Source organism: Gymnodraco acuticeps, unplaced genomic scaffold (assembly GCF_902827175.1).
Source record: "Gymnodraco acuticeps unplaced genomic scaffold, fGymAcu1.1, whole genome shotgun sequence".
NCBI classification, from domain to species: Eukaryota; Metazoa; Chordata; class Actinopteri; order Perciformes; family Bathydraconidae; genus Gymnodraco; species Gymnodraco acuticeps.
This window is the reverse complement of record NW_022989819.1, coordinates 635,231-661,885: the sequence shown is the minus strand read 5'-3', so window position 1 is coordinate 661,885 and position 26,655 is coordinate 635,231. Positions and strand designations below refer to the sequence as shown.

The following is a 26,655-nucleotide window of genomic DNA, read 5'->3' as shown; positions in this document are numbered from 1 at the left end:
CACACACACACACACACACACACACACACACACACACACACACACACACACACACACACACACACACACACACACACACACACATCACACACACACACACACACACACTACACACACACACACATCACAAACCACACACACACACACACACACAACAAACCACACACACACACACACACACACACACACACACCACACATAAAACCACCGCAAAGATCAGTCAGTGTAAGTTTATTTAATAAGACTTCACAAAAAAAAGTAACCATGTCATGTATCAATTATCATCTTTTTTGTTATACAGTAAATCCATACTGTTTTCACCTCAATGCCATTTGTTCCACCCTAAGTGTCCTTTGGCCAACTCTGACTCACCAGCATCAAAGCTGAAATAAAGAAATATGTATGAAAAACAATGAAAAACTAAAAAGTAACAGCGTTAAAAGCAACACAACCGTTATTAAGGCGAATCAAGGCACACATGCATACTCCTGCAAGACATTTTATTTTAGCTTCTTTTGGGTTATAAATGCTGGCTCTTTGAGCAATGTTGATTTAAAATAAAAAGATTCATAACAACAAATAAAAAAGCACAAGTATATTGAAACTTTTTGCAAGTAGTATTGCAAATTGTAACAAAAGCAGATGACATAAAAGTGGTCTGTGTGCCATGTTTTTAAGTTGTGTTTTATGTGCACATAACATGGTAGCAAGAGAATATCTTATCAAAAGTGCAAATGACTTTATTGATCATAACTACCATAAACATCTCACTGTAAGCACAATCAGTAACGTTTTTTAACTTTTTCTTCCTGTTTTTTTAACTTTCTGACATATTTTACTTAAAATGCTTAACCTGCATTTATAAGAGCATTAAAACAGTACCTCCACCAAACTTCGAAAAACAGACTGTAGGGTTTACATACCACACTGTATCAGTTCTCTGTATCCTCTCTTTTTTACCTGAAGTTGCAACTTTTTATATAAAAACATGAAGGTTGTTTTTGCAAAGTGACTCACATTTTGCTTTTCTTTGGTAGGAAAGTACATAACATATTAGTAATGTTATTTTAAAGGCACTCAATAAACTTTGTTTAACAAAATCATTAACTCTTTGGTTAAAGAGGAAACCTTTAAGGGGTTCATTCAAACTTTGCAGAAATCAGACCCAGACAGTGAGCACGAGGAACTGATCTCTATATAAAAACAACCTGAGAGGCAGCATTTGTTAGCCTGCGTTACCGTCCTGGGTAATAACTCTGGGTTCTTAAAATGCTGTGACGAAGGGTGACAGGTATGTCAAGGGAAAGGTGGAGTAAAAGACTGTTTATAGGTTGCTGTTGCTGTTGCATTCGCGGCACAAGATCTTGTCTCCATCGGGGAAGAAGCCGGCGCCCACCAGTGAAGCAGAGCACTGGGAGCAGGTGAAGCAGGGCTGGTGCCACTGGCGGTCCTCAAATGAGATGTACTTCCCTCCTCCAAACCCTGGGGCAAAAAGAGCAATGACACAGAGATAAAACATTTTGGTTGAGCTTCAGAGGACTCATGCATGCTTCAAAACATATCTAACTGGGAAAATAAGCTTTTTATTTTTTACAAGAAAATAAGGGCTATAAGAAACGTTCCATACATGTATCGCTTCCTAGAATATAACTGTGTATCATTCTTTAACTGGCTGTGTGCGTTAAGTCACTCTTGTGTGATTTACGTAAATCCAGAAGACTTTGAAATAATTCAACCAGGTTACACACAATGTAAAATGCAGAAAGTGGCAGCCAATCTAAATACTACAAGTATTTCTAGTGTTTAACCCTCACCCAGTCAGTCGATCAAAATAAGCACCTGGGGGCGCACAAATCAATATCATAGTGTAGAATAGTGATGTTGTCTTGCCTGTGATTGGTTTGCTGCAGGCCTCACACTTCTTGGAGTACAGGCTGCCGAAGCACTTGATGCAGTAAGGGCTCTCGTCTCTCGAGGTGAAGTGCTTACCTGCCAGCTGTGTCTTGCAGCTGGTGCACACAAAACACTCCTTATGCCACGGCTCGTCCCGATAGGTCACACCGCCTTTAGCCAGGGCCTGGAAATAAGAGAGGTCAAAGGTCAATTGGGCATCATTTTAAATCACTTCTAAAATGTATTCCCTTGCACGTTTCAGCTTAACAAGGATACATCCCACTTATGTTATCCCTCTGGTTGTTTCTGCTGACCTTTTTACAGTGTGTACAGCGCGGGGCGAACTTGTCCTCGTAGCAGGACACGCAGTAGTGTTCATCCTTGTCAGGGATGAAGGACTTTGAGCCAATTGGCTGGTTGCAGCTGTTACAGATGAAGCAGCCCTCGTGCCATGTAGAGCCGCCATACTCCAACTTCCTTGTACCTAGCAGAGAGAAAGAGTGATGATAGGAGGCAGGGAAGGAAAGAGAAGGATGGAAATATTGACTTACTGTAACTTATTTGAGTATGCAACTTTTACAGTTCTTCATGTAGTTGTAATGGCCATTTGGGAATTTTATGGTGATTTTATTTAACTATGAACTGACTTCAATTGCTTAAAGGCATATAAAAATCATTTTGTTTTACTAAGATGGATTTCATTTTACATCATAATACCACAAGCCCCACACTTCTTTCCTACTGATGGAAACTGGCGGCAGTCCGTATAGAAAGGGGATAATGCCATTTTCCCCTCTACTGTAGGTCCCCAACCAATCCATCTTCTATCACTTAGCTGTTGAGTTTTTTATTATACTGGTTGGGTTTATTCTATGGTGACGCAGTGGTTTGTGTGGGTCTGACATTTTAAACGTTTCACGACTTTAGGCTGTGTGCTGTTGAGTTCTTGAGTCAAAAACTGCCAAATCTCCTGAAAAAACATTCTTGGTTATAAGCTTACATGAATTATAGTGACTCAAGAATATTAGCAGTTAAGTATCTGACAAATAGAATAAAAGTGAACAAGCTGAATTTTGGGTCTCATGAATAAGCATTACAACTTTAAGAACCTTGACAAAATAAATACATTATTGAATTGTTGCACAACGTATTTTATTCATATCCTCTTTGCATATAGTCCAATTTCGCCTACAGGGCCTATTTTCCTTCCCCAGATCATACATAATTGTTTCAGAATATATTGCAGGTTTTCAGTTTGACTTTCCTTACAAGAATTTCATTTGTATATTTATTCTTTCAAAAATTGTTTGTTTCAAACATCAGTGTTTATCTCAAATAAGATAATTTGTCAGTGTACGGCGGCAACAACAAAGACCATGTCTGTCGTAGGGGTTTCCAAACTGAATAAACTGAGTCGCAAAAGAAAAGGACCATTGTCTGCGAGACATACAACAGCCTTTGTGACGAATGTTGGTCATGCATCGGGATCAAAGTTGCAGCAATTTTATCAGAGAAATCTTCTAACCAAATCATGTTGAGAAATCCAATTACACTGCGTCTGTATTACGTTTCTTCCTTCCTTGAGTCGCCTACATAAACAACTTCAGCCTAGCATGCAGTATTTAAACAAAGACAAGTGTGTGTGCCTGTTTTTTGAGGGTGTTCATACTTTTATATGATGACAAAGCTGCTGTTCGTCTTTAGTTTAAGGAGAGGTCACACTTTTTAGAATTGAAACCAAAGTGCATCAGAATTGTGGGTGATACAGTGAAATGTTTGCACTATTGTAAACTAATTAATTCCAGGGGTTTTACTCAAATGTTTTTGAGCTGAAAATGTTATCTAACTGTTATTCTTCTCAAGGTCTTGTCATCCCTGTATAATGCAAAAATAATGTATTATGTACTTCTCCAAAAAAAAGGGGGATTACCTACACAAAGGGAAACAAAGGGAAATATCATACTTTCCTGAACTCATTTACTGCTTTGTCAGGGCTGTGTAAGCTGGAATAACTGACTCTCTTATCTCCTGTTATCATCAGTCTGCTGGCAGCCCTCCAGCCCTGAGGGATCTGGCTTCAGACAACAAGTCAAGCAGACTGGCAATTACTCTGTCACATTCAGAACTGGCTGCTGCTCAATCGTGGACCCTCGCCTTCTCTTCTCCCTTTTTGAAAAAAAACCATTTCTATATATGCTTGATCTGTTACTTTATACTTTTCATGTGTCCCTGCTTCATGGAGTCTGTTATGTCATCATTTTCCATAGTCATTTGCCCAACCATCTTGACATTTTAATTTGTATACTAGATGGAAAATAACTAACTAATGTTTAGTGGGCGAGTGGAGTACCATTATATATGGCACTGTCAAATGCATTATGTGCAACGTATTTCACATGTCACTCCCTCTTTCATTTGATTTCCTTTTAATCAACTCTCTGAAGAACAGTTTTGGAAACGAGTCGTTTAGAGTGCCTTATATCTTATTGCACGATGTTTTGCAGGTTTACCTGGCATGACAACTTTGTCGCAGGCTACACACTTGGAGGAGAACTCATTACAGTAGCAGTCATTGCAGAGCAGCTCGTCGTCCTGGCTGGTGAAAGGCTCATCTGCCAACGAGTGATCGCAGCGGAAACAGCGGAAGCAGTGCTCGTGATAGTGCCGGTCCTCATAGAAGAGCTCCTGACAGGGGGGAAAAGGGGAGACAAGAAAAAAAAATCAGAAGTCATTCTTTACGTGTATAATCATTTATTTGTATAATCTAAAAGTAGGCAAATAATCTAAAGTAGGCAAATAAAGAAACAACTGAAAAACTTTACTCCATCAAACGTATCTGGTTCAACAATGGGAATAGTGTTGGATTGGTCTGGCTTAAAACTGAAAAATGCAAGGTCTTTAAGGCCTAAACAAGCATGTGGTTACTCTGTGTACGTTATCAGACTATACTTTACTTGTGAGTATCTTCTGCGTTAAATACAAGCCTCACAATGTTACATTTATTGTCTAAAAGGAAATGAGCTATGAAAATGTTGTCTTTATTAATCACTCACTGCCCATAGGGGTGTTGATAACGTATTGGACTACTTAGCTAAGCAAACTATTACACAATGTAGCATGCCCTCATCCTGTGAACTCTAAGTAGCTAATGTCAGTCTTAAATAATCCACTTCATGTTAGTTCTTTCCATTAAGCAAAGTTTGAATTTGACCATGATTGTGGAGGAGAGGGAGACGTTCCCTCATGCTGCATTTTAACAATCATAGACTAAATTAGTCTGTGGACCTAGTGGAAATTGCCTGTGTAATTGCAAGTTAAATTGGGCTTTACTGTGTCTCTCCACACAAAATACATAGAACACGCCTAATTTAGCACAAATGATGCGTCATTAACATGACATAACTTCTGTTTTAGCTATCCAAGACCATGTCAAATTAAATATGCTTTGTTTGAACTGCAACGTGTAGCTCAAAGTGCGGAAAGTCTGAAGTCATACCTGCAGTTCAATCCAATGCATGTATAAAAAAGAAAGACGTAACACAAACCTTTTGGGTAGAGGCCCCACATTTCTTTCTTGAAAACAAATGTAAGCTAGAAAATTGATTGGCTCCATGAAAAGATTTTAGCCAACAAACACACTGACCTTTGACAATTTCTATTCAGTTCATATTTGAGTCCAGGTGGACAATTTGGCCAACTTTGAGTAAATTACCTACACGAAATATTTGGTCATGAGAACCAGAGCGAGGAATGGAAAACCTGAAAACAAAATGCCTTAGGCCTCGGCAGTAACTGTCACAGATACATAAATATGATGTTGTTTTATTCAAGTTGGGTATTCTCTACTTGTTACTGCAGCAGATACATGATTGCATGTCTGATCATGGAAATGAAATACCTTACCCTTGCGTCATGGCCGATCAGCTCTTTGCACTCATCACATGTGTTTGAGAACAAATTGTCGTAACAGGGGATGCAGTAGGGTCTGTCATCTGACTGGATGTACTTTCTGCCGTACAAGGACTCCTTGCAGCTGTCACAGTCAAAAGAGTCAGTCATTGTAATTTTCTGTGAGCCTGAAACACAAGAAAGGAGATACTTCAACAGAATTTCAAAAGCAAACACCAACAAATCAATAAGAGATGAGGGCAAGAAGAGAACATGAGGAGGGGCAGAACAGTCTTTAGGAATGATATAGCCACCTTTTCCGACACGGGGGTTATAAATCAGTGCCAATATTTACGCTATAAATCCCTAGGCTTGTACCATGGATGGAGCTGAGCTCAAACAAAACACACAAGAGCAAGTGGAAAAAGAAAGAGTGTCAAGGAAAATAAGTGAGAGAGAGAGCGATAAGAGAGGCGGCCCAAAATGCCTATTAACCTTTTATTACTGTGTGATGAAAGTGTGGCAGAGGGAGGGGACAAGAAAGGGAGCTGTCACTTGGCTTTCTCTGGGTAACTACCAAATTATTTCCTGTCGCTGTCAACCGCCTAAAAATCTGCGACATAAATATTAAAGCGCTAATACAAACTGAGCACTCCTTGGGAATACAGCAGTGTAGGAACCACACATCATACAAACTGTAAATATTTATGAGGAGTGTATTTGCGAGGAGAGCGTGGACCACCAACAGATACAGAAACCTGATGAAGCTTTTCTGAGTGTTTGTGTGTGTCAAAAGCACAGACACTTGAAGCTGTTTGAACATGAATCTAAAAAGTGTCTTCCTGTCAGCATAAAGATACAACTACAGTTACATGCATATACAGATACAGGAGGTATACTGTCTCAGTACATGGTTTTCACTGTGCAATAAGGCCCTTGATCATGACTGAACACACAACAAAGTGACAGAATAATATTGAGAGAGCATTATGGCAACAATATCAGGTTGCCAAAACATTACAGCATGGCTGGAGGAGAGCCCAGTGATAAGTGATACAGCCCTCTGGCATGGTGTGCTGATGGTTATTCATTCACACCACCTAGTAATAATAATAATACTCATCTCTGATTTTATAATCAATCAAACTTAAAACTCGACCTGTGCTTCCTGTCTTATACACATGCATTAAAAGTCCTGCTATGCAAGTGAGAACTGTCACACACTGAAACACAGGGTGACACCGAAAAGGGAACAAAGACTAAAAGCCAAATCACAGAGGATCCATCATCAAAGACAACATTAGTCCCAGACTCTCACGTTTCTTCTGTCTCAGCCTTTTGCGAGACCAAAAGCTCTTAATGAGCCGGAGTGAGAAAGTCAAGATCCAACAGACTTCACCTGCTCACAGTTTTCACATCTCAACCGGTGACAGGCTTTTTGCTAACACAACACCAACTCTCCAAACTGGAGACACACTTTCAGCAACCTTTGATGAGCTCAAGATGTAAAGTGTAAAAGCTTGACAGCCCTGCAACCATGTGTGTTGGCTCGCATCACTAGACAGCCATATCTGTCTATCGAATGACTGAATAGACACACCTTTATTGCCTGATGTCTCGTAGTATAGTATCCATCTGGAGGTTATGGCGAAATATCAAAGTAAGCAGCTGTGGTTGGTCTGTGTAATGTACAGCAAGGTGCTGAACTCTGCGGTTTTACATACATCTCTTCACATTTGACAAACCATCAGTCAGACGTTGCCAACTGCCCGCATAACCACAACTTCAAGATTAGATCAACAAAGTAAAGAGCTGAATAAGAGCAATATGACCTTAATGTTATCTGCCGTGCTATGTAGGTATTGCTTGCCAGGTAAGGAAACGAGACGAGGCATGACTCACAAAGCCGGGAGGGCCAGTGCTGTGACGTCTGATGTCAGCTTTAATTTCCAGAGCAAATCAGCCCGTTGTTTATTAACCCTCCCTGAATTCATATGCATCATCGACATATCCTCATAATAAAAACTGTTGAAAGTAGGACATAAAACATCTCAAACGCAGATGTCTAACTAGCCAACTACCTTTTACCTGAGATGAATCACTCATGGTGTCCCTGGTTGTATTATATCAGTCGTGGTTAGCCTCTTCCACAACACGTTTTTGATGGTCTCCAGAGAGATGTAGGTTTGAGCAAGAATTAATAGTTTGTGAGCAATCAGGTTGATATTAAGTAACATAACTCACTAAAGCACAGATGGAGACCTTATACTCAATTGCAAAGATTCAAAAGAATGATAAGTTAGTTTAGAAATCAGAAGAAGGGTGTGTTTTGCATTCCAGGTCTTGTAGCGTGTCCTGTTAAGCAATATTGACTTTGTGTATCATTGTTTGAGTGGCCAATGCAGAGCCAGAAATGAACTCCTGATGGCACAGGCTCTCACAGAGAGGGGCATGACGTCAGTATACTGACCCCAGGGCAATGAACTAAGACGTGACCACATGAAGAGAAGAGAGGAGTTGGATCTGGGTCATAATGAACTTCAGTTCTCACAGGGCTTTGTGTCTGCTACTGTATTTGCCACTTCCCAGCAGAGGTCCATCTCCTTTCTGACCAGAACTCAATGACTAAGTAAGAGCTCCACTCTGGGTTGATAACGTTCCCAAATACCAGAGCTGTGAGTGAATTCAGCTTCCTGGGAAAATGTGGGCTCCATGAGGAAATCTCCTCTGCTTCCACATAGAACAATGGTCCAGATATATTGTACTGAGTTTGTATTGGGGGGGGGGGATCTCTGCTTAATTATGATATCCAGGAAATCCATTGTCTGTAATGATCCATCTATTTGTCAAATGCAAGTACTACCAAAACAGATGGATGAGTTAACTGTGGTTATTCCTTTTCCTTGGGTCAAACGTTAAAATGTTAGCCACACCACTATGGCTTAATAAAGACCCCAAATCCTCAGTGTGTTGTTCACAGGAATGTTGACACTCGGGGAACTAAAAACAAGATCAATGAGTTGTATGTGTTAAATGACAACACATGTTTTCTTATGACATATAACCTTTGGTTGGCAAGTGGCCATGGTATAAGCAGGATAAGGGGTGGTGCCCCTCATCCATTACAATCATGTGACTTGTCCTGAGTTATCCTTACTTAACATTGTGAGGTGTGATGACCTTAACAACTTCCCAGGGCTGCAAACAGGCATTTAGGCTTTTTATTTGTTTTCACACATCGGGTTGTTAGATAGCGGAGGAATGTCAATGCTTCGTTCTACGGGTGAAGTTCATGGCCAATAGAGAGACACCGCAGAGGAACAGACCAATGCTAGCAAGCAGGCCCGTATGTTGTTGCCGGGCAACATATTCATGGTTGGTAGATACTCTGTCCAGTCGGGTCCCACAGCCTGTTAATCCCCAGCCCAAACTTTGCTTACGCTCTGGTTGATACCAAATGAGCAGCTTGCACAACCTGCTGGGAACAAGCCTGCCAGCTTCCCCCCTCTTTCTCTGACATCCATAAGAAGAATCTGCTTGTTAGATGTATATTTAACCAAGGACAAAGAACCTGACATCATGCTACATCAACAGGGGAGAGATTATCTTGGACACAATGGGCAGAAACCAATGTACTGTACAAGCATAACTATAAAGTCACTGTCCCCAATGACTTTTGCTGTCATTAAGTTCTACCATACACTATAGGATAAGAAGACTGTGTGTAAGTAATGTTCAGTAGGTTTGGAAAGTCATTACAATTCATGAAAAACAGACAGAATGAAGATGTATTATCTCTAAATGTCTGGTTAGAGATTCATAGTTTGTAGTCACCTACTGTCGATCAGTTTGTGTAATACAATATTGAAGTATTATTTATATATTGTAATATTGCATTCGGCAAAGCTCTATTTACAGTAAAGAAAGTTAAACAAAAGAAAAAGAAAATCTAGCTGAATGCAGGACACAGAAGTGATGTTTTGGACACATTTTCAGTTTAGATATATTCATTGCTACAAATAAATGAAGCCCTATGTTTTTCTAAATGTTAAGGACTCAAGCAAGTCAATGTCAGTGGAGCAGCTGTTGTCTTGTCACTCCTTTGCATCATGTCAATAAGGGTAACAGCTAAGTCTGTTTGTCCATTTCCTTTTTACAACAAACAATACATTGTGTGGCTGTGATATGGGAATGCCATATCTTCAAGATAAGATGAAGTCACAGAGCGGAAGTGGTGTAACTGTATTCACCCTGATAAGACAGCATGACCGGGGTGGAAATAGCCTCAGTCGGCCAAAATTATGTCTTGGCACATCATTTCAAACAGTTTGGTTAATTGCCAAGTGGGAGACAGTACAAAGGTTGTAGCAATCATGCTAAGAAGAAACTATTTCAATCCCAGGGCAGCTGCTCTATTTGTTAGGTCTTCGTTTATTGTGACTAGTGGACTTTTATATCCAAGTAGATACTTTAACAAGTGTGGATTTTATGTGCACAGTAAGGTCTGATTTACTTTAGGAAAGTAGCGGCAACAAAAGTCACCTTTAATGGTTTGATCGTTTGGCAGCAAAGGTCTCATACAACAGGGGAAGAGTGTGGCACACACATAACTCTGTGTCCTTTTATTCAAACTCCAGAGAGAGTGATGAAGTAAGAGTGGGACAACAAAAGACAGAGAAAGAAAATAAAAATGAAGAAGGTGACTTTCAGTAACTAATGAATGCTGGAGCTTAAACCGATGACATGCCTTAAATCAATTTAGAGGAAAAGTAAAAATGGCTGCGTTTGGGTAAACACATACCATCACAGTGCCTTATGTCTTGTGTCTGGAAATCTTCCAGACACAGTTAAGCTCCTTGGCTGGCGTTGAGATGGGGGAAAAAGTACAGCACTGGACACTTGAGTATATCATTTGAGGGCCTGGTTGAGCATATCAAAAATAAAGCAAAATGTCAAAAACACACTTGAAAAAAAAATCATTTGTGTCTCAGTCCAGTGGCCACTTGAAAGGTGCCTGATGGAGAAGTCGTCTGATTTGAGTTATTTCAGTGCCTCATGACCGTGGAAGACTTTTCCATGTGGTGACTGAAGCGAATAGCCAAGTAATGAATTATACAATACTTTTGTAATGGCCCACAATGTTTATGACATAAAGTCAGAGGGATTCCTTCATGTTTTCTCTTAAAAGACTGAACATCGAGGTCTGGTCCTTTGGTTACATTTCCAGATTCACATATTCTAAGAGACCAGTAACTCCACAAGTGTTGCGTGTATGAACAACTGGTCAGAACCAACAAGATCACAATAAAACAGCTCAAGAGTTGGACATACAATTGTTCTGTGTTATATATTAGTCAAACATTTGGTGTGCAGTTCCTGTTGGCTTTTGCTGCATCAGATAAATTGAGTCCAGTAACCGTAAGGACATGCCAAGGCAATGAATCTTATCACAGGAAGTGGAGGAAATTGCTCATGAAGGAGAGCTAATGTTGCATCCCCATTCATAAACAGATGTGCTTAATGAAACAAGCATAAGCTAGCAATTGACATACAAAAAAAACATGTTTAGAAAGTATTTTGCCTATTAAAAAGTCCTAATAAATGGCAGTTTAGTACAGCATCAACTGTTTAGTGCAGTTGTTACACCGATTCCAAGCCATAAAAAACAAAACTGCAATCATCATCATGACATTTACTGCTTTGAGTAATCTGCGGCCACCATTTAACCGATGGGGTAAGCAAATGTTCAGATGAAGTTGGTTAAAAACAAGTGGATCTACTATGAGTGAGTCATTTTGTAATCCCCCGTCTTGCATAAGAGGAGAACCTGGGCCACCCATATTCTCAGGACATTACAACATGACCATCTAACCATAACAACTGAATGTACTTTTTTAACAACACACTGAACGAGCTGTTGCAGGGCGGTAAGGTGTGGGGTTGGATTTAGGGTTGGGGTTGGGAGTACCTGAGACTGTTTCACTGTGGGAGCCAGGGTCAGACTTGACGATACAGAACAGGCTGCAGGACCAGACACTGGGAAGCTAACCTGTTATTGTCCCTGCGCGTTTAAACACCGCTTGGTGAAGAGTAGGAGGTGACAGAGGGCTCAATTGAAAGCCAACATCATAAACAGGAGGAGGAAAATGACTACCTGCAGCAGAAAATGTCACCGCGGCCTTTGTAATTTGTCCCTTCTTGGCAACGTATAATGACCATGCAAGTGTTGGGATATGACTTGATGTCTCCTAATATTAGCCTTGATTCTGTTGTGTTGTACACTCTGCAGCATTAGAGGAAAGCTATAAGTGAATAGCAGCTGGCCTGAAATAACTGTACGTCAAAGCTTCTGGACTCAATTATTAAAAGGATTTGATCTGGTGATTTAAATGTGTTCAACAGATAAACAAAAGCACAGCACGAGTCTGCACTGAAGTATGTTTGGTTATACTTAAAACATACATTTGTCATAATCTGACAGTTACTTGGCACACTGAGATTTGAGGACGTGTTGGCAAGGAGGACTACATGTAGATGTAGAGCAAAGCTTTTTGAAGACTGAAGCTGAAAATGTAATTGTCACAGCTCATTTGTCCCCTTCACAAGCCGGTCTCAATCCCATTGTTCAACAATACTCCACCAACACCAAACAATAAGATTGCAATTATTTTAATCATACAGTACTGGCCCAACCCTCAGGGAAAGCTTGGAGCTTAGGAATGAACCTGATTTTATTTTTATATCACTGACTGGATGACTAAAATACTACAGTTTTGGCCTACATTCTTCTTCCTTTGAAGAACAAATGCTGCCATACATTAGTGCTTCACATCTGGTTTGCATTGGGGAAAGTATGCAGTCAACTCCTGTGTGCCAGTGAAGGTTTTGGAGAGTCACTGCCTGGAGAATGCAAGAAAGGTTGCTTTTTTTTCTCTTTCTGTGCTGGTATTTGCCGGTAAATGTTAAGATGGCAGACAGGAAAACTGGAGCTACAGTGAGAAAAGAGGAAGCAAATCTTGAAAGTGAGCAAGAAAAACTTTTATTGACAGTCTGCTAGCTGATCTTTGGATACACTTTGAGGCGGCAAATATTTTGATGAGAGAATAGGAAGGTAGGGAATGCAGAAAAAAGCCTTAAAGCCTGCTGAACAGAACTACACCGTCTCCACGATAAGCAGCTGTATAATAAAAGGAACACTTAAAACTGAAAGATTTCAGGTTAAGTCGCATTTTCTGGCTCACTCAGTGCTTTGGTGTGGTCGCTGGATTTAGAACTGATAAGTGGAGTAGAGTTGTTCTAAGGCCTGTGTGTGAGCATAGCATATTATTTGTCTTTGAACAAACATTCCCATTAATACCAGAGAGCCCCTTACTCCAAAGTTTCCCAGGGCTGATTTCTACCCAAAAATGGATATCTTATTCATTATCTTGATATCCTGTGAACCAAGGGATAGGACATCCCTTTGAAATCTGAAGCCGTCGCTGATTACTGAAAAGGGCAGCCGACTCTGGTCTGACACCTGCTTTGTTTTGGAGAGGATGGTGGACCTGCACATTGTTTAAATAAATGTATTAAATTGAACAATTAACATGCGTAACTCAGTCCAGTCTCCATTTATATCTGAGCAGAATGATTTCACATAGTGAGGTCAGGGAGGTTCGACTTGCAAGCTGGATGATTCAGTTACTGGTTTGCAAGCCCCTGGAGAGGATGTTGTTTTCACAAGACCAACCTCCAGGGGAAACAGAAAGAGCTTTTCAGAAGCAATATTGTTAGTAGTCAAATTGAAATATCCATTCTGTCTTTGTGCCTTTGCTGAAGGCCAGGCATACACAGCAAATGTCAATGTAAAGCTATATGGCCTTGATTCTTTTCTTTTTTTATCAGTTGCACTTTAGGAAAACTAGGAATTTACTGCAGATCTCAGGTTGTGTCTTCCTGGTCGAATGTACTTATTGTAAGTCGCTTTGGACAAAAGCGTCAGCTAAATGCAATGTAATGTAATCTCACAGACTTAAATAAAGAAACTGGACAAAAGGAGATTATATGGTTAAAATAGATACAAAGTTGAAAAAGTAAGTATGAGGAAAATCAATGCATCATTATCATTGTTTTTCCTTCAACATGCCTGACCACTGCTGTTTACGGACTAGCTTTGTGGTGATTAGTATCCCACGGGTACTTAAAACCAAGGCTAACTGTAAACCAAAAGACTCAAAATGGCTTCCACAGACTGGTCATTCCCAGGTGGTCTCCAAATGTTGCTTAGTCAGCGCAACTAGCAGGACATCAAGGAGCTGGGATAAGGTTTCACAGGCCGCACACTCAGCAATCTGAGCATGCCACACACAACTGTGCTGAACACACCCACAACTGCTAGCAATTATTTATAACTCATTCAGACTCTGGGCTCGTGGCTGCAGTGATGGCACCTGACCCTGAGGTTAATGCCCAGACAAGACGTTTACTTTGTTTTTAAAGCATACATCCCAACATCCCCAGACATGAATATTCAGCATGCTGTTATAAGCAGGCGGATGTTTCCAATCACTGTGTGCTGAGGGTAACAGGTATTATACATTAAAAGGAAAGTAAGAACAATCCTATATCCTAAAACCGCATCAGAGCACACCTCTCTCCCAGTCTGAGAAGATCGGAAAAGATGGGCCCGCATCAAGAAGGGAAAAAAAACATTACATGTGGTTCAAAAAATCAAGGTGGGACTACCAGCTGTGAAGAAAACCGGGGTGAATATCGAAGAAGTCATTTCCAGTATAAACAGCCATTTGTTCCTTTCCCAGATGCATCTCCCTGGCAACGTGTAAACAGTGCCCTCATTCCCCTGGTCCATAAACCTCTTGGCAGTGACGCTTAGCTCTCTTTCATCCTGAGCAGCGCTGACCGAGGGTACAACCCAGCGTTTTATTAGGGATGCTGTGGCAATGTCAAATGTTCATTTGTTGTGCCAGGAAAAAAACCCATTAGTTTTGTTATTTCACCAGTGCACACGGTTAAATGTATCCTATTATACATGTATTTTGAATAACTTGACTTGCAAAATCCAACAGCGTAAAACCAGAAATCTAAAAATAGATAATGTGAGTTGACCTCTGAACGTCATAAAAACCCAATGCATTCTTCCTTTAGTCTGCTTTGTGCTGCGAGAACTACATGCAGGTTCATTTCCTACAACTATCCCGTTCAACAGTGCTGGGTTGATAATAATGAGGATGTCAAGTCAGTATGCAAACACTCTGTGCCACTTCCCGTTACCCCAAACAAAGACATCTCTGGGACTTCTCAGAAAAGCGATCACACACATCTGCAAACACAAGGTCACCGTGGAAAAGGCAGGCGTATTATGTCTGAACACACATACAGTCCTGCAGAAGGACAAAGTCACGGAGACACAGTCACACCTGCAGCCATGTGTATGATGAGTATTGAAAAACATACAGAAGTGTGCATGCACACACACATGTGAATACATGAAGCTGAGGCTGGATAGAGGGATCAAACACAAAAATAAACACAGCAGCCAAACTGGGGGACAATGGGTGACTTGTGCAGGAAGAGCAGACACAGTGAGCAGCTGCATACACACACACCCTCGGTTTGTTTAAGTCCCTTTGTGGGGACTTCCCCTTGAGTGTAATTACTTCTAATATTCCTAATCCCCAGCTTTTCTGCTCACATAAATGGCGCTGATAAGATCAAACAATTTGATGTAGTAAGGAAATGAGTTTCAAACAAAGTGGGGAGATCTTGATTATGACAATCCAAGCACATCCAATAGACAATGAATTCAAACCAGCCTGAAGCATTGGGACTGACTCCTGCCAAGCGCCCAGTTTTACGGCCCGTCCACACTACAGGCATCGAAAAATGCTTTCAACGCTTCACCCATTCATTTGAATGGGGTGACGTAGAAGATTTTTAAACTTCGCCGAACTGCATTGTGGGGAGCATGGCATGGCTTTGCAAGCATCACGAGCATCTATCGGCATCAAAAGTTGAACAATGTTCAACTTTTGATGCTCGATGCTTGGCATCAGCCAATCAAATCCTGCGCATACAAATCTGACAGTACAAGCGCTAGCCAATCAAACCGTGTGTATGCTGGGAGAGACTACGTAGGTCTTTTCCTCATATTCAAAAAAATTGAGGGAAGATTCATTATAGCGGTAGTGAATCACCCGGTGCTGTATGATCAGTCTCTGTTCATCTACCGGGATACAAACCGGAGGAGCGAGGCATGGAGGGAGGTGGCAGAGACAGTGGGTGAAACTGGTAGGTTTTCGCCTGTTTGGGGATTTTATATCCAGTTTACTTCGTTTTAACATTGCTATTGCTTTGTATGTCGGGGGTGGGCGGGAGATTCCCGATTGGTTGTTGGTCGCCTTGGGCGCGAGAAATCGCCAAGCCTCAGACAAGCCCAGCTTCAAGATTTGTTGATGCCTGTAGTGTAGACGGGGCGTTAAGTAAGTCAGTAAGTAAGTCCTCAATCCTACAGAAGATGGAAGCTTTACCTATTTAAACAATGATGTCACCATTTGTTGGAGAGAGAGCTTTAACATCAGTTTCCATTCAGACTCTTTTTGAGAAACTTCACATTTTCCCTTAACATTCTGCATACTACAGCAAGAAAAGGAAAACTAGCTAGACTCTTTAGGAACAAATCCCTCGACCCAATTTTCATGATCCCAGAGAGGAACCACCTCTTTTTCCTCTTTGTACCCTCCCTGTTAGCTTTAACCTCTAAATAGTTTACTGAGGAGAGAGTCAGGAGTTCATTGGATACCTTGGCAGCTCATTTATGCTTGTTGAGACCAAACAAACACTGATGAATTGCCAAATAATGAAGAGGTGCATATGTGAGTAGCAGTGGAGGAGTGTGTAGTGGAGGTTGATGACCAAGGGTCATTGATCCCCCTCGCCGTGCCGCCAGGAGAAGGTCCCTGCTCTGTAATGCAGCAGGCAGCCGTGTGGCTGGAATGAGCTCACTTCAAAAGGTGTCCATAAATCATGCTGCCATGCATCCGAGGACCGCCTCCACCCTCCACGCCCCCCGCCCATCACCCACCTACTCTTTTTCTCTGTGGCCTGGTAAGTCCAGGTTCACCTAGACCTTGAGCCTTTGTGTGTTACCATTTCTTGAGATTTGCAACCATCCACACAACCAGAACAGCTGAGTTTGATTGTGTTGTAACCCGAGGGTGAGCAAATCATGTAGAAATTAATCAAAGCAGAAGGAAACAGGAACAATAGAGTGGAAGTTGTAGATGTAAAAATGCATTTACCTAAAAACCAATTAGCATTGGTACCAAAAAGCAATACTCCCTTCAACAAGGGATGTCTGTGAATTTCTCTGAGGTTCATTTAAGTCTCGAGAAGAGCTGCAAGTTCACAAATCCTATAGCTAGTTTCTCGACTTTGCCAGAGCTGCAATCCGTCAGGTCCTTATCTCCCAGTGTCACACACTGGGATCTCTTTATCATGCAGCCATGCAAAACACCATTCATCTTCCCCACCTAATTCATTATCAGTGACAAAAAAGGAAAGTCCTAGCTGCAGTTGTTTAATAGAGAGCTGACGTGAAAACAGGTGCTTTGGTAAACACTGATAGCGTGGTTGAATTATGTTGCTTCACAAGCAGACCAGTCTATCTCTTTCAATCTATTAACCAGTACTCTCGCCCGACTCTTGTCTGAGCTCATTCTGCTTTTATCCCGCTTCTCTTCCATATGGAGGAGTATTCTTGGCTTCAAGGGACGCGGGGACATTACTGAACACAAAACAGACACAAACAAGTGAGAAGCTTGATGTAGGCACGTAGCTCGCGTAACAGCCCCACGGCCTTTTCATCAAGTGAAGTGTAAATGTATGTCACGCCTGGTGTAAATTAACAGGATATATGGCTCTGCCTTGATTATTGGACAAGCAGAATCCAGTGGCACTGGGAGATGAAGGTTAAAAGCTTCATAGCACTGACTGAGACACAACGCGGTGCACAGGCACTGTAATAAACCCCTGGAAGATCTCCATAAGCATGACGTGGTGGCCAATGACCATCATAATGCATGACTTTTAGTACGATGGGACCCTTTTTTCTTCAGCAATCATTAAACCTTGAACAGTTTCCACTCACCAGTGTTGAGAAAGGGATGAGGGATGTTTTAAGGGGGGTTGAATACTTCCACAGTGAAGTCATGCTGCCTGTGTCATTGGCCCTGTGCTGTGCTTCGCTCACCGTCTGGCCCCCATTTTACCCATTGATCTAATTTCCATTGCCAACATTGGATGTGGTTCTTTTTGAAGCTGGATGTTTAGGCCCCATTAAAGCACTGACAGAATTGCAAACGTATGCTGGACCTTAGGAAAAGTAAAGAAGAAAACAAATCGGTGATGTTTACCAGACTCTATAGCGATGATCAGAGTAAACTGAATGTGAAGTTTTGTGAAGCATTCATCCAGTGAGGTGGGAAAAACCATGCCCCTTTTAACACCTCGTGTTGATGAGTTTCTTGCATCCTAGCTCTTAATTGAGCTGGTTTTTAATAAATGTAAATGAATGGCTTTAGAATGTAACAAACATAATTTCCCCCTTACTGTATGAAATGAAAAATATTACCTTGCATATTTAAATCTGTATTTCTTGATTGTATCTCAATGCCTGAGCAGCCAGTGATCCTTTAGTGTCAGCAATCAGCATGTAACAGTTTATGTGCATTTATAGCACGTATATGTAGATCGATGGCAGATAAGTGTTACATTTGGTTTTTCCTGCTGCTAATGCAGTCAAGCATCATCGCGTGGGTGGTTTGGCTAAATGGATATATACACTACTTCAAGCTGCCAGTTGTAATGGGGTCTAGGGCTGCACGATATATCGTGTCGTGACGATAATCATATAATAATGCGCGATATTCACATCGCGTGGACGTGCGATTTAAAAAAAAAAAAAGAAGACATTTAGGACTTGCGATATTAAGTAGGCAAACTAACTCAAACACGTCATGTTACAATTATTTTGCTGCTTGCTACAAAAGGAAAACTCGCACGGCTCTCATGTCAGGGGTACTTGAGTGAGTGACATGCAGGCTCTGCATGCACAGCAAACCACCAATCACCATCAACTCTCCAAAGCAAACGGACCCGGTGATTAGAGGTAAAAACACTGAATAAAGTAGTTTCATGTGTTTCTCCAGGGCAGTTCGGCGCTGCTAACCGAGCTAGCTCAGCTTGTTGCTCTGATAACTTAAGATCCAGACGCCCGTGACTAAAATCCTTCATCCGGTTAAATAAAGTTAAAAAAATACCAATTGTATAGCATTAAAGTTCAAGAAAGGATGTTTTGCAGGAAAAAAACGGTATTTTCTTCAATTCCTGTATTTTTTCATATCGCAATATGTATCGCAGGGGGGGGGGGGTCGCAATGTCAGTTTTTTCCAATATCGTGCAGCACTAATGGGGTCTGTCACATAATTTCTCCGACATCACACCACGCTATCGATAACTTAATCTACACCTGACTGAAGACTCATAAAGTGCAGTATCTGTTTCTCCGTTAGAGATGTTCCAGAAGATAAAAGGTTTTGAATGGCACGATGAAAGCCTTCAAAAATATGTTAAGGTTGAAGTTACCGCTGATGACAATAAGATCGAGATATCTTCAGTTTCTTTCCATAAACTGAAATTGAATTGTTAGAAAGTACACCAAGTCGCTGTTCTTCTACTTCACTGTACCATCTGTAAATGTATTGCTGAACCACATGGACTGCAGCGAGTGCGCTTGACTGTACCTCACTATGTTTTTCCAGCTGTGGAAAAGAGACAGGAGACTATGGTCCGGAATCTTTTTCTGTACGTAATAAAGCATATTTATGATTATGCATATGTTTTTTTGTAATATCTGTAAACTGTGGTGACAACTCAACCAGCAAATGGTAACATCACAGGACTTTTAAGTATATATTTCCAAAATCTTTATTGGTCTCTGAATTTGCCCAAACTAACAGCTGTGGTTAATTCCTTAGCATAGAAGTTTCAATCTGCAATTTTAGAGGAATACTGTATTTGGATAATAAGTATTTTTCTTTAAATATCTCAGATACCTATACATAGTAGGAAAATGCAGAGGATGGAAGCTTAAACCGGTCTTCTTGATAATTGCCTTGTTGTTCATTACTGCATATGAGGACCTTTGGAGCTTTATAAAAAAAGAATTGATCCGTCTACAGCCCCAAAGGTTTTTTTCTATCGCTTTTCTACGGTCTTCCAACATAAGATTGTTACACTAAATAACAGTTAAAGCAAACCAACAACAAAAACAATAGTAGTATACGGTTCTGGAGGTCTGAATCATTTGGTAATTGTGTTGAATGCTCTGATCTCCCTCTGGACTGAGTTATGTCTAATTACTACAAACATCCTGATTTCAATATGATCTGCTGGTTGTAAATACATTGTCAAACAAAGCAGTACTTTGCTTTTATGTTCTCACTGCACCATTTTCGACAACTTTGATTACACAAGGTGAATGAGAGCTGACGCGAGATGCTTTGGGGGAGTCTCGACATGTTCCTTCTTTTGTGTAATTTTGTTCTTTTTTTTTATTTTATTTATTTATAGAAGGACCATGCATACAAAAACATTAATCTCAGCAAAGAGAAGAGATGCAATATGCCAGATTATAGCTAATTTCCATCTGTGGTCCATCAGTTCTATTAAAAAGGGAAATAGTTTCTGCATTATAAAACTCGCTTTTTTTCCCAAGATGGAGAGGTGATACATACCAAGTAAACTGTACACAGTAGGAACTTGCATTTGTCTTCAATTAAGCCTTTCTTTGACAGCCCGTTGACACATACGGCCACAGGCAATACTAACTAGCACCACTCCTCTCGCCATCCCGTCCTCATTTAGTCTGTCTCTCTTAAACTTCACCTGAAGGAGCCAAGAATCCCTCCTCAGTTCTCCGTTACTCGTCTTTCTCGTAAATTACCCTCATCTTCCAATCGAGGAGCTGACATCCTTTTATAGCCACACTAAGGACACTTTCTGCCATGTATGGCTCCTCCAATGCACCGTAGGAGGGCCATTCAGTATCCCATGAAGGTGAGGGGACAGAGGGAGGCAAAGGAGGCCAAGAAACAGCCTTCCCGCTTCCTACTGTTATTCAACGCAACTTTGACAGCTTTAAATATGTGTGCCAAAGTGTACCAGAGCAGTGCCAAGTGCACTCTTCTCTGTGTATTTTTGAAAAAGGTGCAATGCTGTATACAGTTGAATGTTCAGACTAGTGACTGACATAGATTTACACCACAGTGTACGCAGCACGTCTAACACGTCTAAGCCTGTCTCCGCTGTAGAGACTATTGTTTCTCCAGCAGAGCCATAGAGATGAAAATGAGAGGGTGGGACGTGTGTGTGTGTGTGTGTGTGTGTGTGTGTGTGTGTGTGTGTGTGTGTGTGTGTGTGTGTGTGTGTGTGTGTGTGTGTGTGTGTGTGTGTGTGTGTGTGTGCACCTGTAAATAATATTGAGCAAAAGACATAGTGGAAAGAGCAACGATGAGAGAGGGTAAGACTTTTTGGATAAGGAGTCACATTCTTTATCGCTCACTAGTTTCATCATGCAGAGAGAGAGGCATGTTAACACTGTTTATTTTCAGCGAGGGGAATGCTCTCGCTCACAGCTGCACCCCAAATAAACAGTCTTGTATTTATCAGAGACAAGATAATACACATCTAATCAGAACAAGTAACTGCAGTGCATGCATGTCCTTCTGGTTCATTCCTGGAAGACGGTTGTGCAACAACAGAGAACATTAGCACATATGAATAAAAATGTGCTAATGCCAAACAGCAACACCGCCATACACCCACACTCTCATGACTACATTTCCTCTGCCATGATGTCACAGTCTGGGATCATTCTTTGCAGATGTGGGAGGTGGGAACCAGCCCCATTAGGTGTCTGGGAAGCAATCAACACTAATGCAGTTGGCATCGTGGCAAACTGAAGTTACTAGCCATAGCCATATAAAGACACAACTACCGCAGCAGCAGGGGGTGAACGTGGGGATACAGTAGTGGCATGGTGGAACTAACAAAGCATGTACACAGTGCCAAGGCTTAATTACCTCTCTAAGACATCTGTTATGAGAACAGAGTCCTGCAAGTATGTTGTTGTGGAGAAATACACTGTTATCGGCCAAGTCTCTCAGGAGTTTACGGTGTTTTGAAAGGTGACATTTTGAGCCTTAGGCATTGTTGCCTTGTTTAAGGCCTGCTGTGTATCACTCCCTGGTTAAAGACTGCATGCCACATGGTCTCAAATGATTGGCCAATTAAGCCAGTGTACGAGAACATCCAATGGGAAGGAAGACAACATTGCTGCTCCCATAGAAATAAAACAACTCTGTACATATAATTATATGCAGGCAGTTGATTGCTGTTATCCAAGACATACTCATACTATAGTTTATTTTGATTAAAAGTTTAAATTCAAAGATATCACATTGAGTTAGGAGTGTCAGCAGCAGGTCAACAATTTGGTATAAAATGTACTGATTCTAAAATTAGTAAATAAAGCAAACATCATAATTGTAGGTCAATGGACCAGTGTTTCCTTCTGGTCGATTGACCTACAATTATGATGTAGGTAACAAGGTCCTTCTATTTACCAGATATAAACATGTGGAGTTCTAGAAAAAAGCACAAGCCTTGGTTCTTTACTTTGTCATTTCTCTTTGAAATGATGTATTGGGGTGAAATAACATCTTATTACCTTGCGTACTGGAGAAATTCTCCTCAGCCCACACTCTTTGGATCAAGTGCCTCCATTAACCATAGGTTATCCTATGATTTAGCCATTAGCCACAGCCCAACATAACCATTAGTTATATGAATTCAATTCGTAATGCACATAACATTACCAGTTGTATAAAAACCACTTCAATTTGTCCACAGACTTGTGCAGGAGGCCAGTTTGCTGACAAAATACCTCCAGCTGTCATGGAGTCCATGCTTATTAAGCGACATTTAGTCTCTATGTAGCAATGTTCTTTTTACCATGGGATATTATTTTATGGCAATGTATTTGGAAAGCAGTGACATAGACATAGACACTCCGAGAAACATTTCCACACATTTTGGCAATTAATCTTCCAACCAAAAGCACACATGAGGGAGTTTCCAGAAGATAAGGGCAGGTTTGTCCAGGATTCAGTTCCAAAGAACAAATAGAGGCATGTTAGGCCCATGATGGAGTAGTTGGTAACCACAGCGTGTTTTGCATCATAGCAAAACATTCCTTTCATCAAGTCCTGTGATACTGTGTGCCTACCCTCCTGCTCTAGGCAAGGGTGTAGGGAAACCGTCACGCCTGACTCACACCTTTTCTCAATACAATTTCATAGCATAACCTAATGTGATGATGCAGCAGTGAATCGACAGGACTCCTGCACCCAAACAACATCTGTTTCAAACTCTGATAATGTAGACAGATTCATGTGTCATTCATATAATGGTCGCAAAATGAAGAAAACCAAGGGAAAGGTAAAGCGAGTTGAAGCATAACTCCATTCTTCTCGTAATTAGTTTGTATTAAACTACGTAGTGTGCATTTAGAGGGGCATCTGCATTTCTGTGCTAACAATTTGGAATTTCCTTTGAAAACAGGACATCCTTTGAGAGTAGCAGGTAAGTGCTAGTTATGGACCTGTAATTGTATCCCTAAAGGAATGTAATTACCTCCATTAGCACAGAGTCAGTAGCCTTTTACACTCATAGCTACCTATATAAAGTTTATGTTCTCTCTATATACACAGGAACATGGAGTGAAAGCTGTGCCACAGAGTGTACAGACAGTGATGAAGAAGAGAACGGGGAAGGATGACTGGATTGTGATGGGGGCATATTACCTCCCACGGGGGCCCTGGCTGAAAGGATCAAGTTTCAGACGTTTACCAACAAAGCATCCATGGAGGAAGTCCTGCGCCCCTCACAATAACACCTCAGCACCTGGCAAACCCCACACAGGAAACCTGAGGTCACTTCCTCCCTCTCAGGGAATTCAGACACACTCCTGCTGCGAGCCACGTGCCCCCACAGCCTATTGAAGTATTGAAGAGGGCACTGACTACCAAGGGGAAAACACAGAGATACAGTACAACAAACTCAAGTGAACTTTTGAATACAAAAAAAATATTCAGCCAAAATCATCTTCTAATTTCCCTTTTTTGGTCTCACATGCAGCACAGATGTGATGTTTTTTTAATTAGGCTGAATAGCTAAAAGCTGGATTTGGTTGCATCGTTTGATTTTGGTTATAACCACATGAATAAGATGATGATGAAAACAAACTATGCACTCTAACAATGTGTAATCATTCAGGTTGTCAAAAACATGCCTCGAGCAAATGTATTTGAAACAAGCACAAGTAAAATTAATCAGATATGACCAGCCGTTTGGTTCTCATCATGTAAACCTCCTATTTGAACGTAGCCTTACGTAGAATGTGACACAAAGTCACGAAAACAACACAAAATGTGTCCTTCAAAACACCATGGAGGGGCAGAGAGCTGCAGAACATCAACAGAAAACTGTTGCAACAAAAATCTAAATTCTGCTCCCTAACCACCTGCAACTACTTGACCGCCGATCTCCATCATTACCGTTGGCCTGGTTTCAAACGATGCCAACGCATAAAACCAGCCACAGCCAATCCAAGTCATTTAGCTGCAGTCCCACTGCAGTTCAGAGCTGGCCGGGGTCCAAACACCACGCGGGGCTAACCTTTGGAAAACACTGAGACCTCCGAAGAATGTGACCATGGTCAATGAAGCAAAGAGGGAGAGAGGAAGAGGAAGAAAGCAAACAAACACATTATACAGCCGTGGGCTCTGTCGAGGCAAACTTCCCGGATGCTAAATGGGATAGATTGACTGGCTTTTGGCAGCAAATTAATTATTTCTGCTTGTTACTTTGACAAACAGTTTGTGAAAGAATAGTATGAGAGACCAAATTCCTCCAAAATGTAATTTATGTAGTAACAGATAGAGAGGAGATATGCATTATTCAAAATGTTATTTTTAGCAATTGTTATAGCATACAGCTTAAGGAACCAGGTAGTTTAATATCAGATACGTTACCTCATCCAAAACCAAACCTGCATGAATCTCTGTGTGTATCAGATTAATTAAAGCACTAATCAATATTTGTATATTAACAATAGTTCAAATGACTTGATGGAATATGTAATTAATTGTAATCACCCGACTCTGCTATTCCCCTCATCTAAGCCTTTATGCACTTGTCAACAAGCAGCAAAAAGGGTTGTACAGTGTTGTAGTGAAATCATACAGCCTAAGAGTATGAAGACTAAACGGTGATCCTCTTATAAAACATGTAAGATCTTGATCAAATGTTCTCTCTTTTGACAAGCCCCAACACTTTACCTTCCCACTGTGCCCACTGCTCTGAGATGACGCAACAGGTGGATCACCACACATTTGTCACGAGGATGACAAAGCTACTCTACGCTGTGATGTGATCATGTACGCCAAAAATCAAAACTAGAGGCTGCAGCACAGACACACCCTTCCAATATGCTCAATTCCATATCCCACTTCCTGCACCCGAAGAAAAGACCAGTTTAGCCTGAAGGACTTTGCTCTCTGAGGCCTTCACACACTGCCCAGCTGGGAGCTTCTGTAACAACAGTTGTTCCTTAATCCTTCCTACACACAGTTCAATGGGTCACACGGTCCAATACAGTCTCTTTCTCCACTGACTGGAGGCTGTTTGTTGTTTTTACCTTATTTGTGTGTGTGTTTTTGCATTACTGAGGAATATGGGAGCAGGTGTGATTTTGTGATTAAAGTGATAGGGAAGATAAAAATAAAGTCATAAACAAGCGAAGCAGACAAACACACAGGCAGACAGAAGATGTCAAGATCCACTCACTTTGTACAGGAAGTGGATCCTCTTATGTCAGGGATTTACTTCTCCCAGGTGACGTGTTTGACTAAGGTGTGAGGCTTGTCCTAATTTCCTAATCTAATCTTCATACTCACAGATTTCTTACCAAAGAGCATAACAGTCAAATCTCAAATTATAAAGTAAATATGTATTATATGTATCTCATATATCTTATGATATTAAATCAAATGTGTATTGTAATCTAAATGATTGCAATTAACCATACTACCACCACTAATAATAAAGAACATATAGATTCAGGAGAACTTCATAAATTATTGTTAATGTTCATTAAATATGATATTGCTATCATAACGCTTCAATTTAACACACTCGAGTGTATGTCATTGATTTTCATTGATAAGCCTCATCCACAATCATAATGATGCTTTCATTGACAATTGGGGATACACTATTATTTCCCCATCACCTAATACACAAGTAGTTTCCGAATATTTTAGGTGAAATGTATCCTTTACTGAAACCCCACTGAAGAGGTGGGCAACATAAACGTTAACACGAAAAAGAAAATAAACTAGATAAAAAGTCTTACCAGGAGTATTTCTGAAGTCTGGAGGTATCTTCTGTAACTTCCCCGAGGTTCCGTTAACCCGCCTCCCTCGCTCAGGTCAGATAGGATCAGTGTGCAGGTCGCAGCTCCGGTGACTCTCGTCAGCTGTACAACTTTTTGTGTTGCTTCTGACAGCAGTCAAATCTCTGCGGCGAAGAGTAATGCAGCTCGCCGGTTACATTTGTCCTACTACTGAGGAAGTTGCTGGTGAGTCACAAAACCACGCCCCCCCCCCCAAAAACCCCTCCCATCCTCTCTCCTACGACTTCAGACGAACCCAGAGAAGTCAGTGGAGGCTGTGATGGGAGCTGTGGTGCCGT

At 41.0% G+C, this 26,655-nt stretch overlaps 1 protein-coding gene across 1 annotated transcript; it reads right to left on the bottom strand.

Annotated features, from left to right (window-relative positions):
* Positions 1–215: 215 nt before the first annotated feature.
* On the bottom strand, positions 216–26,519 carry fhl3a (four and a half LIM domains 3a). Its single transcript, XM_034233259.1, has 6 exons — positions 26,318–26,519; positions 5,797–5,969; positions 4,404–4,578; positions 2,208–2,377; positions 1,891–2,077; positions 216–1,482 (listed from the first exon to the last, which is right to left on the bottom strand). The coding sequence occupies exons 2-6, from the start codon at positions 5,950–5,952 to the stop codon at positions 1,325–1,327; spliced, it is 846 nt and encodes a 281-aa protein (XP_034089150.1). The 5' UTR covers positions 5,953–5,969; positions 26,318–26,519; the 3' UTR covers positions 216–1,324.
* Positions 26,520–26,655: the final 136 nt, after the last annotated feature.

Bases quoted from the DNA above. Each gene is read 5' to 3' on its own strand.
- fhl3a (XM_034233259.1), bottom strand. From the start codon at position 5,952: ATGACTGACTCTTTTGACTGTGACAGCTGCAAGGAGTCCTTGTACGGC. The intron at 2,078-2,207 runs GTCAGCAGAAAC...TCTTATTTCCAG, and splicing joins GCTGTACACACTGTAAAAAG to GCCCTGGCTAAAGGCGGTGT. The intron at 1,483-1,890 runs GCAAGACAACAT...TTTTTGCCCCAG, and splicing joins CTGCAGCAAACCAATCACAG to GGTTTGGAGGAGGGAAGTAC.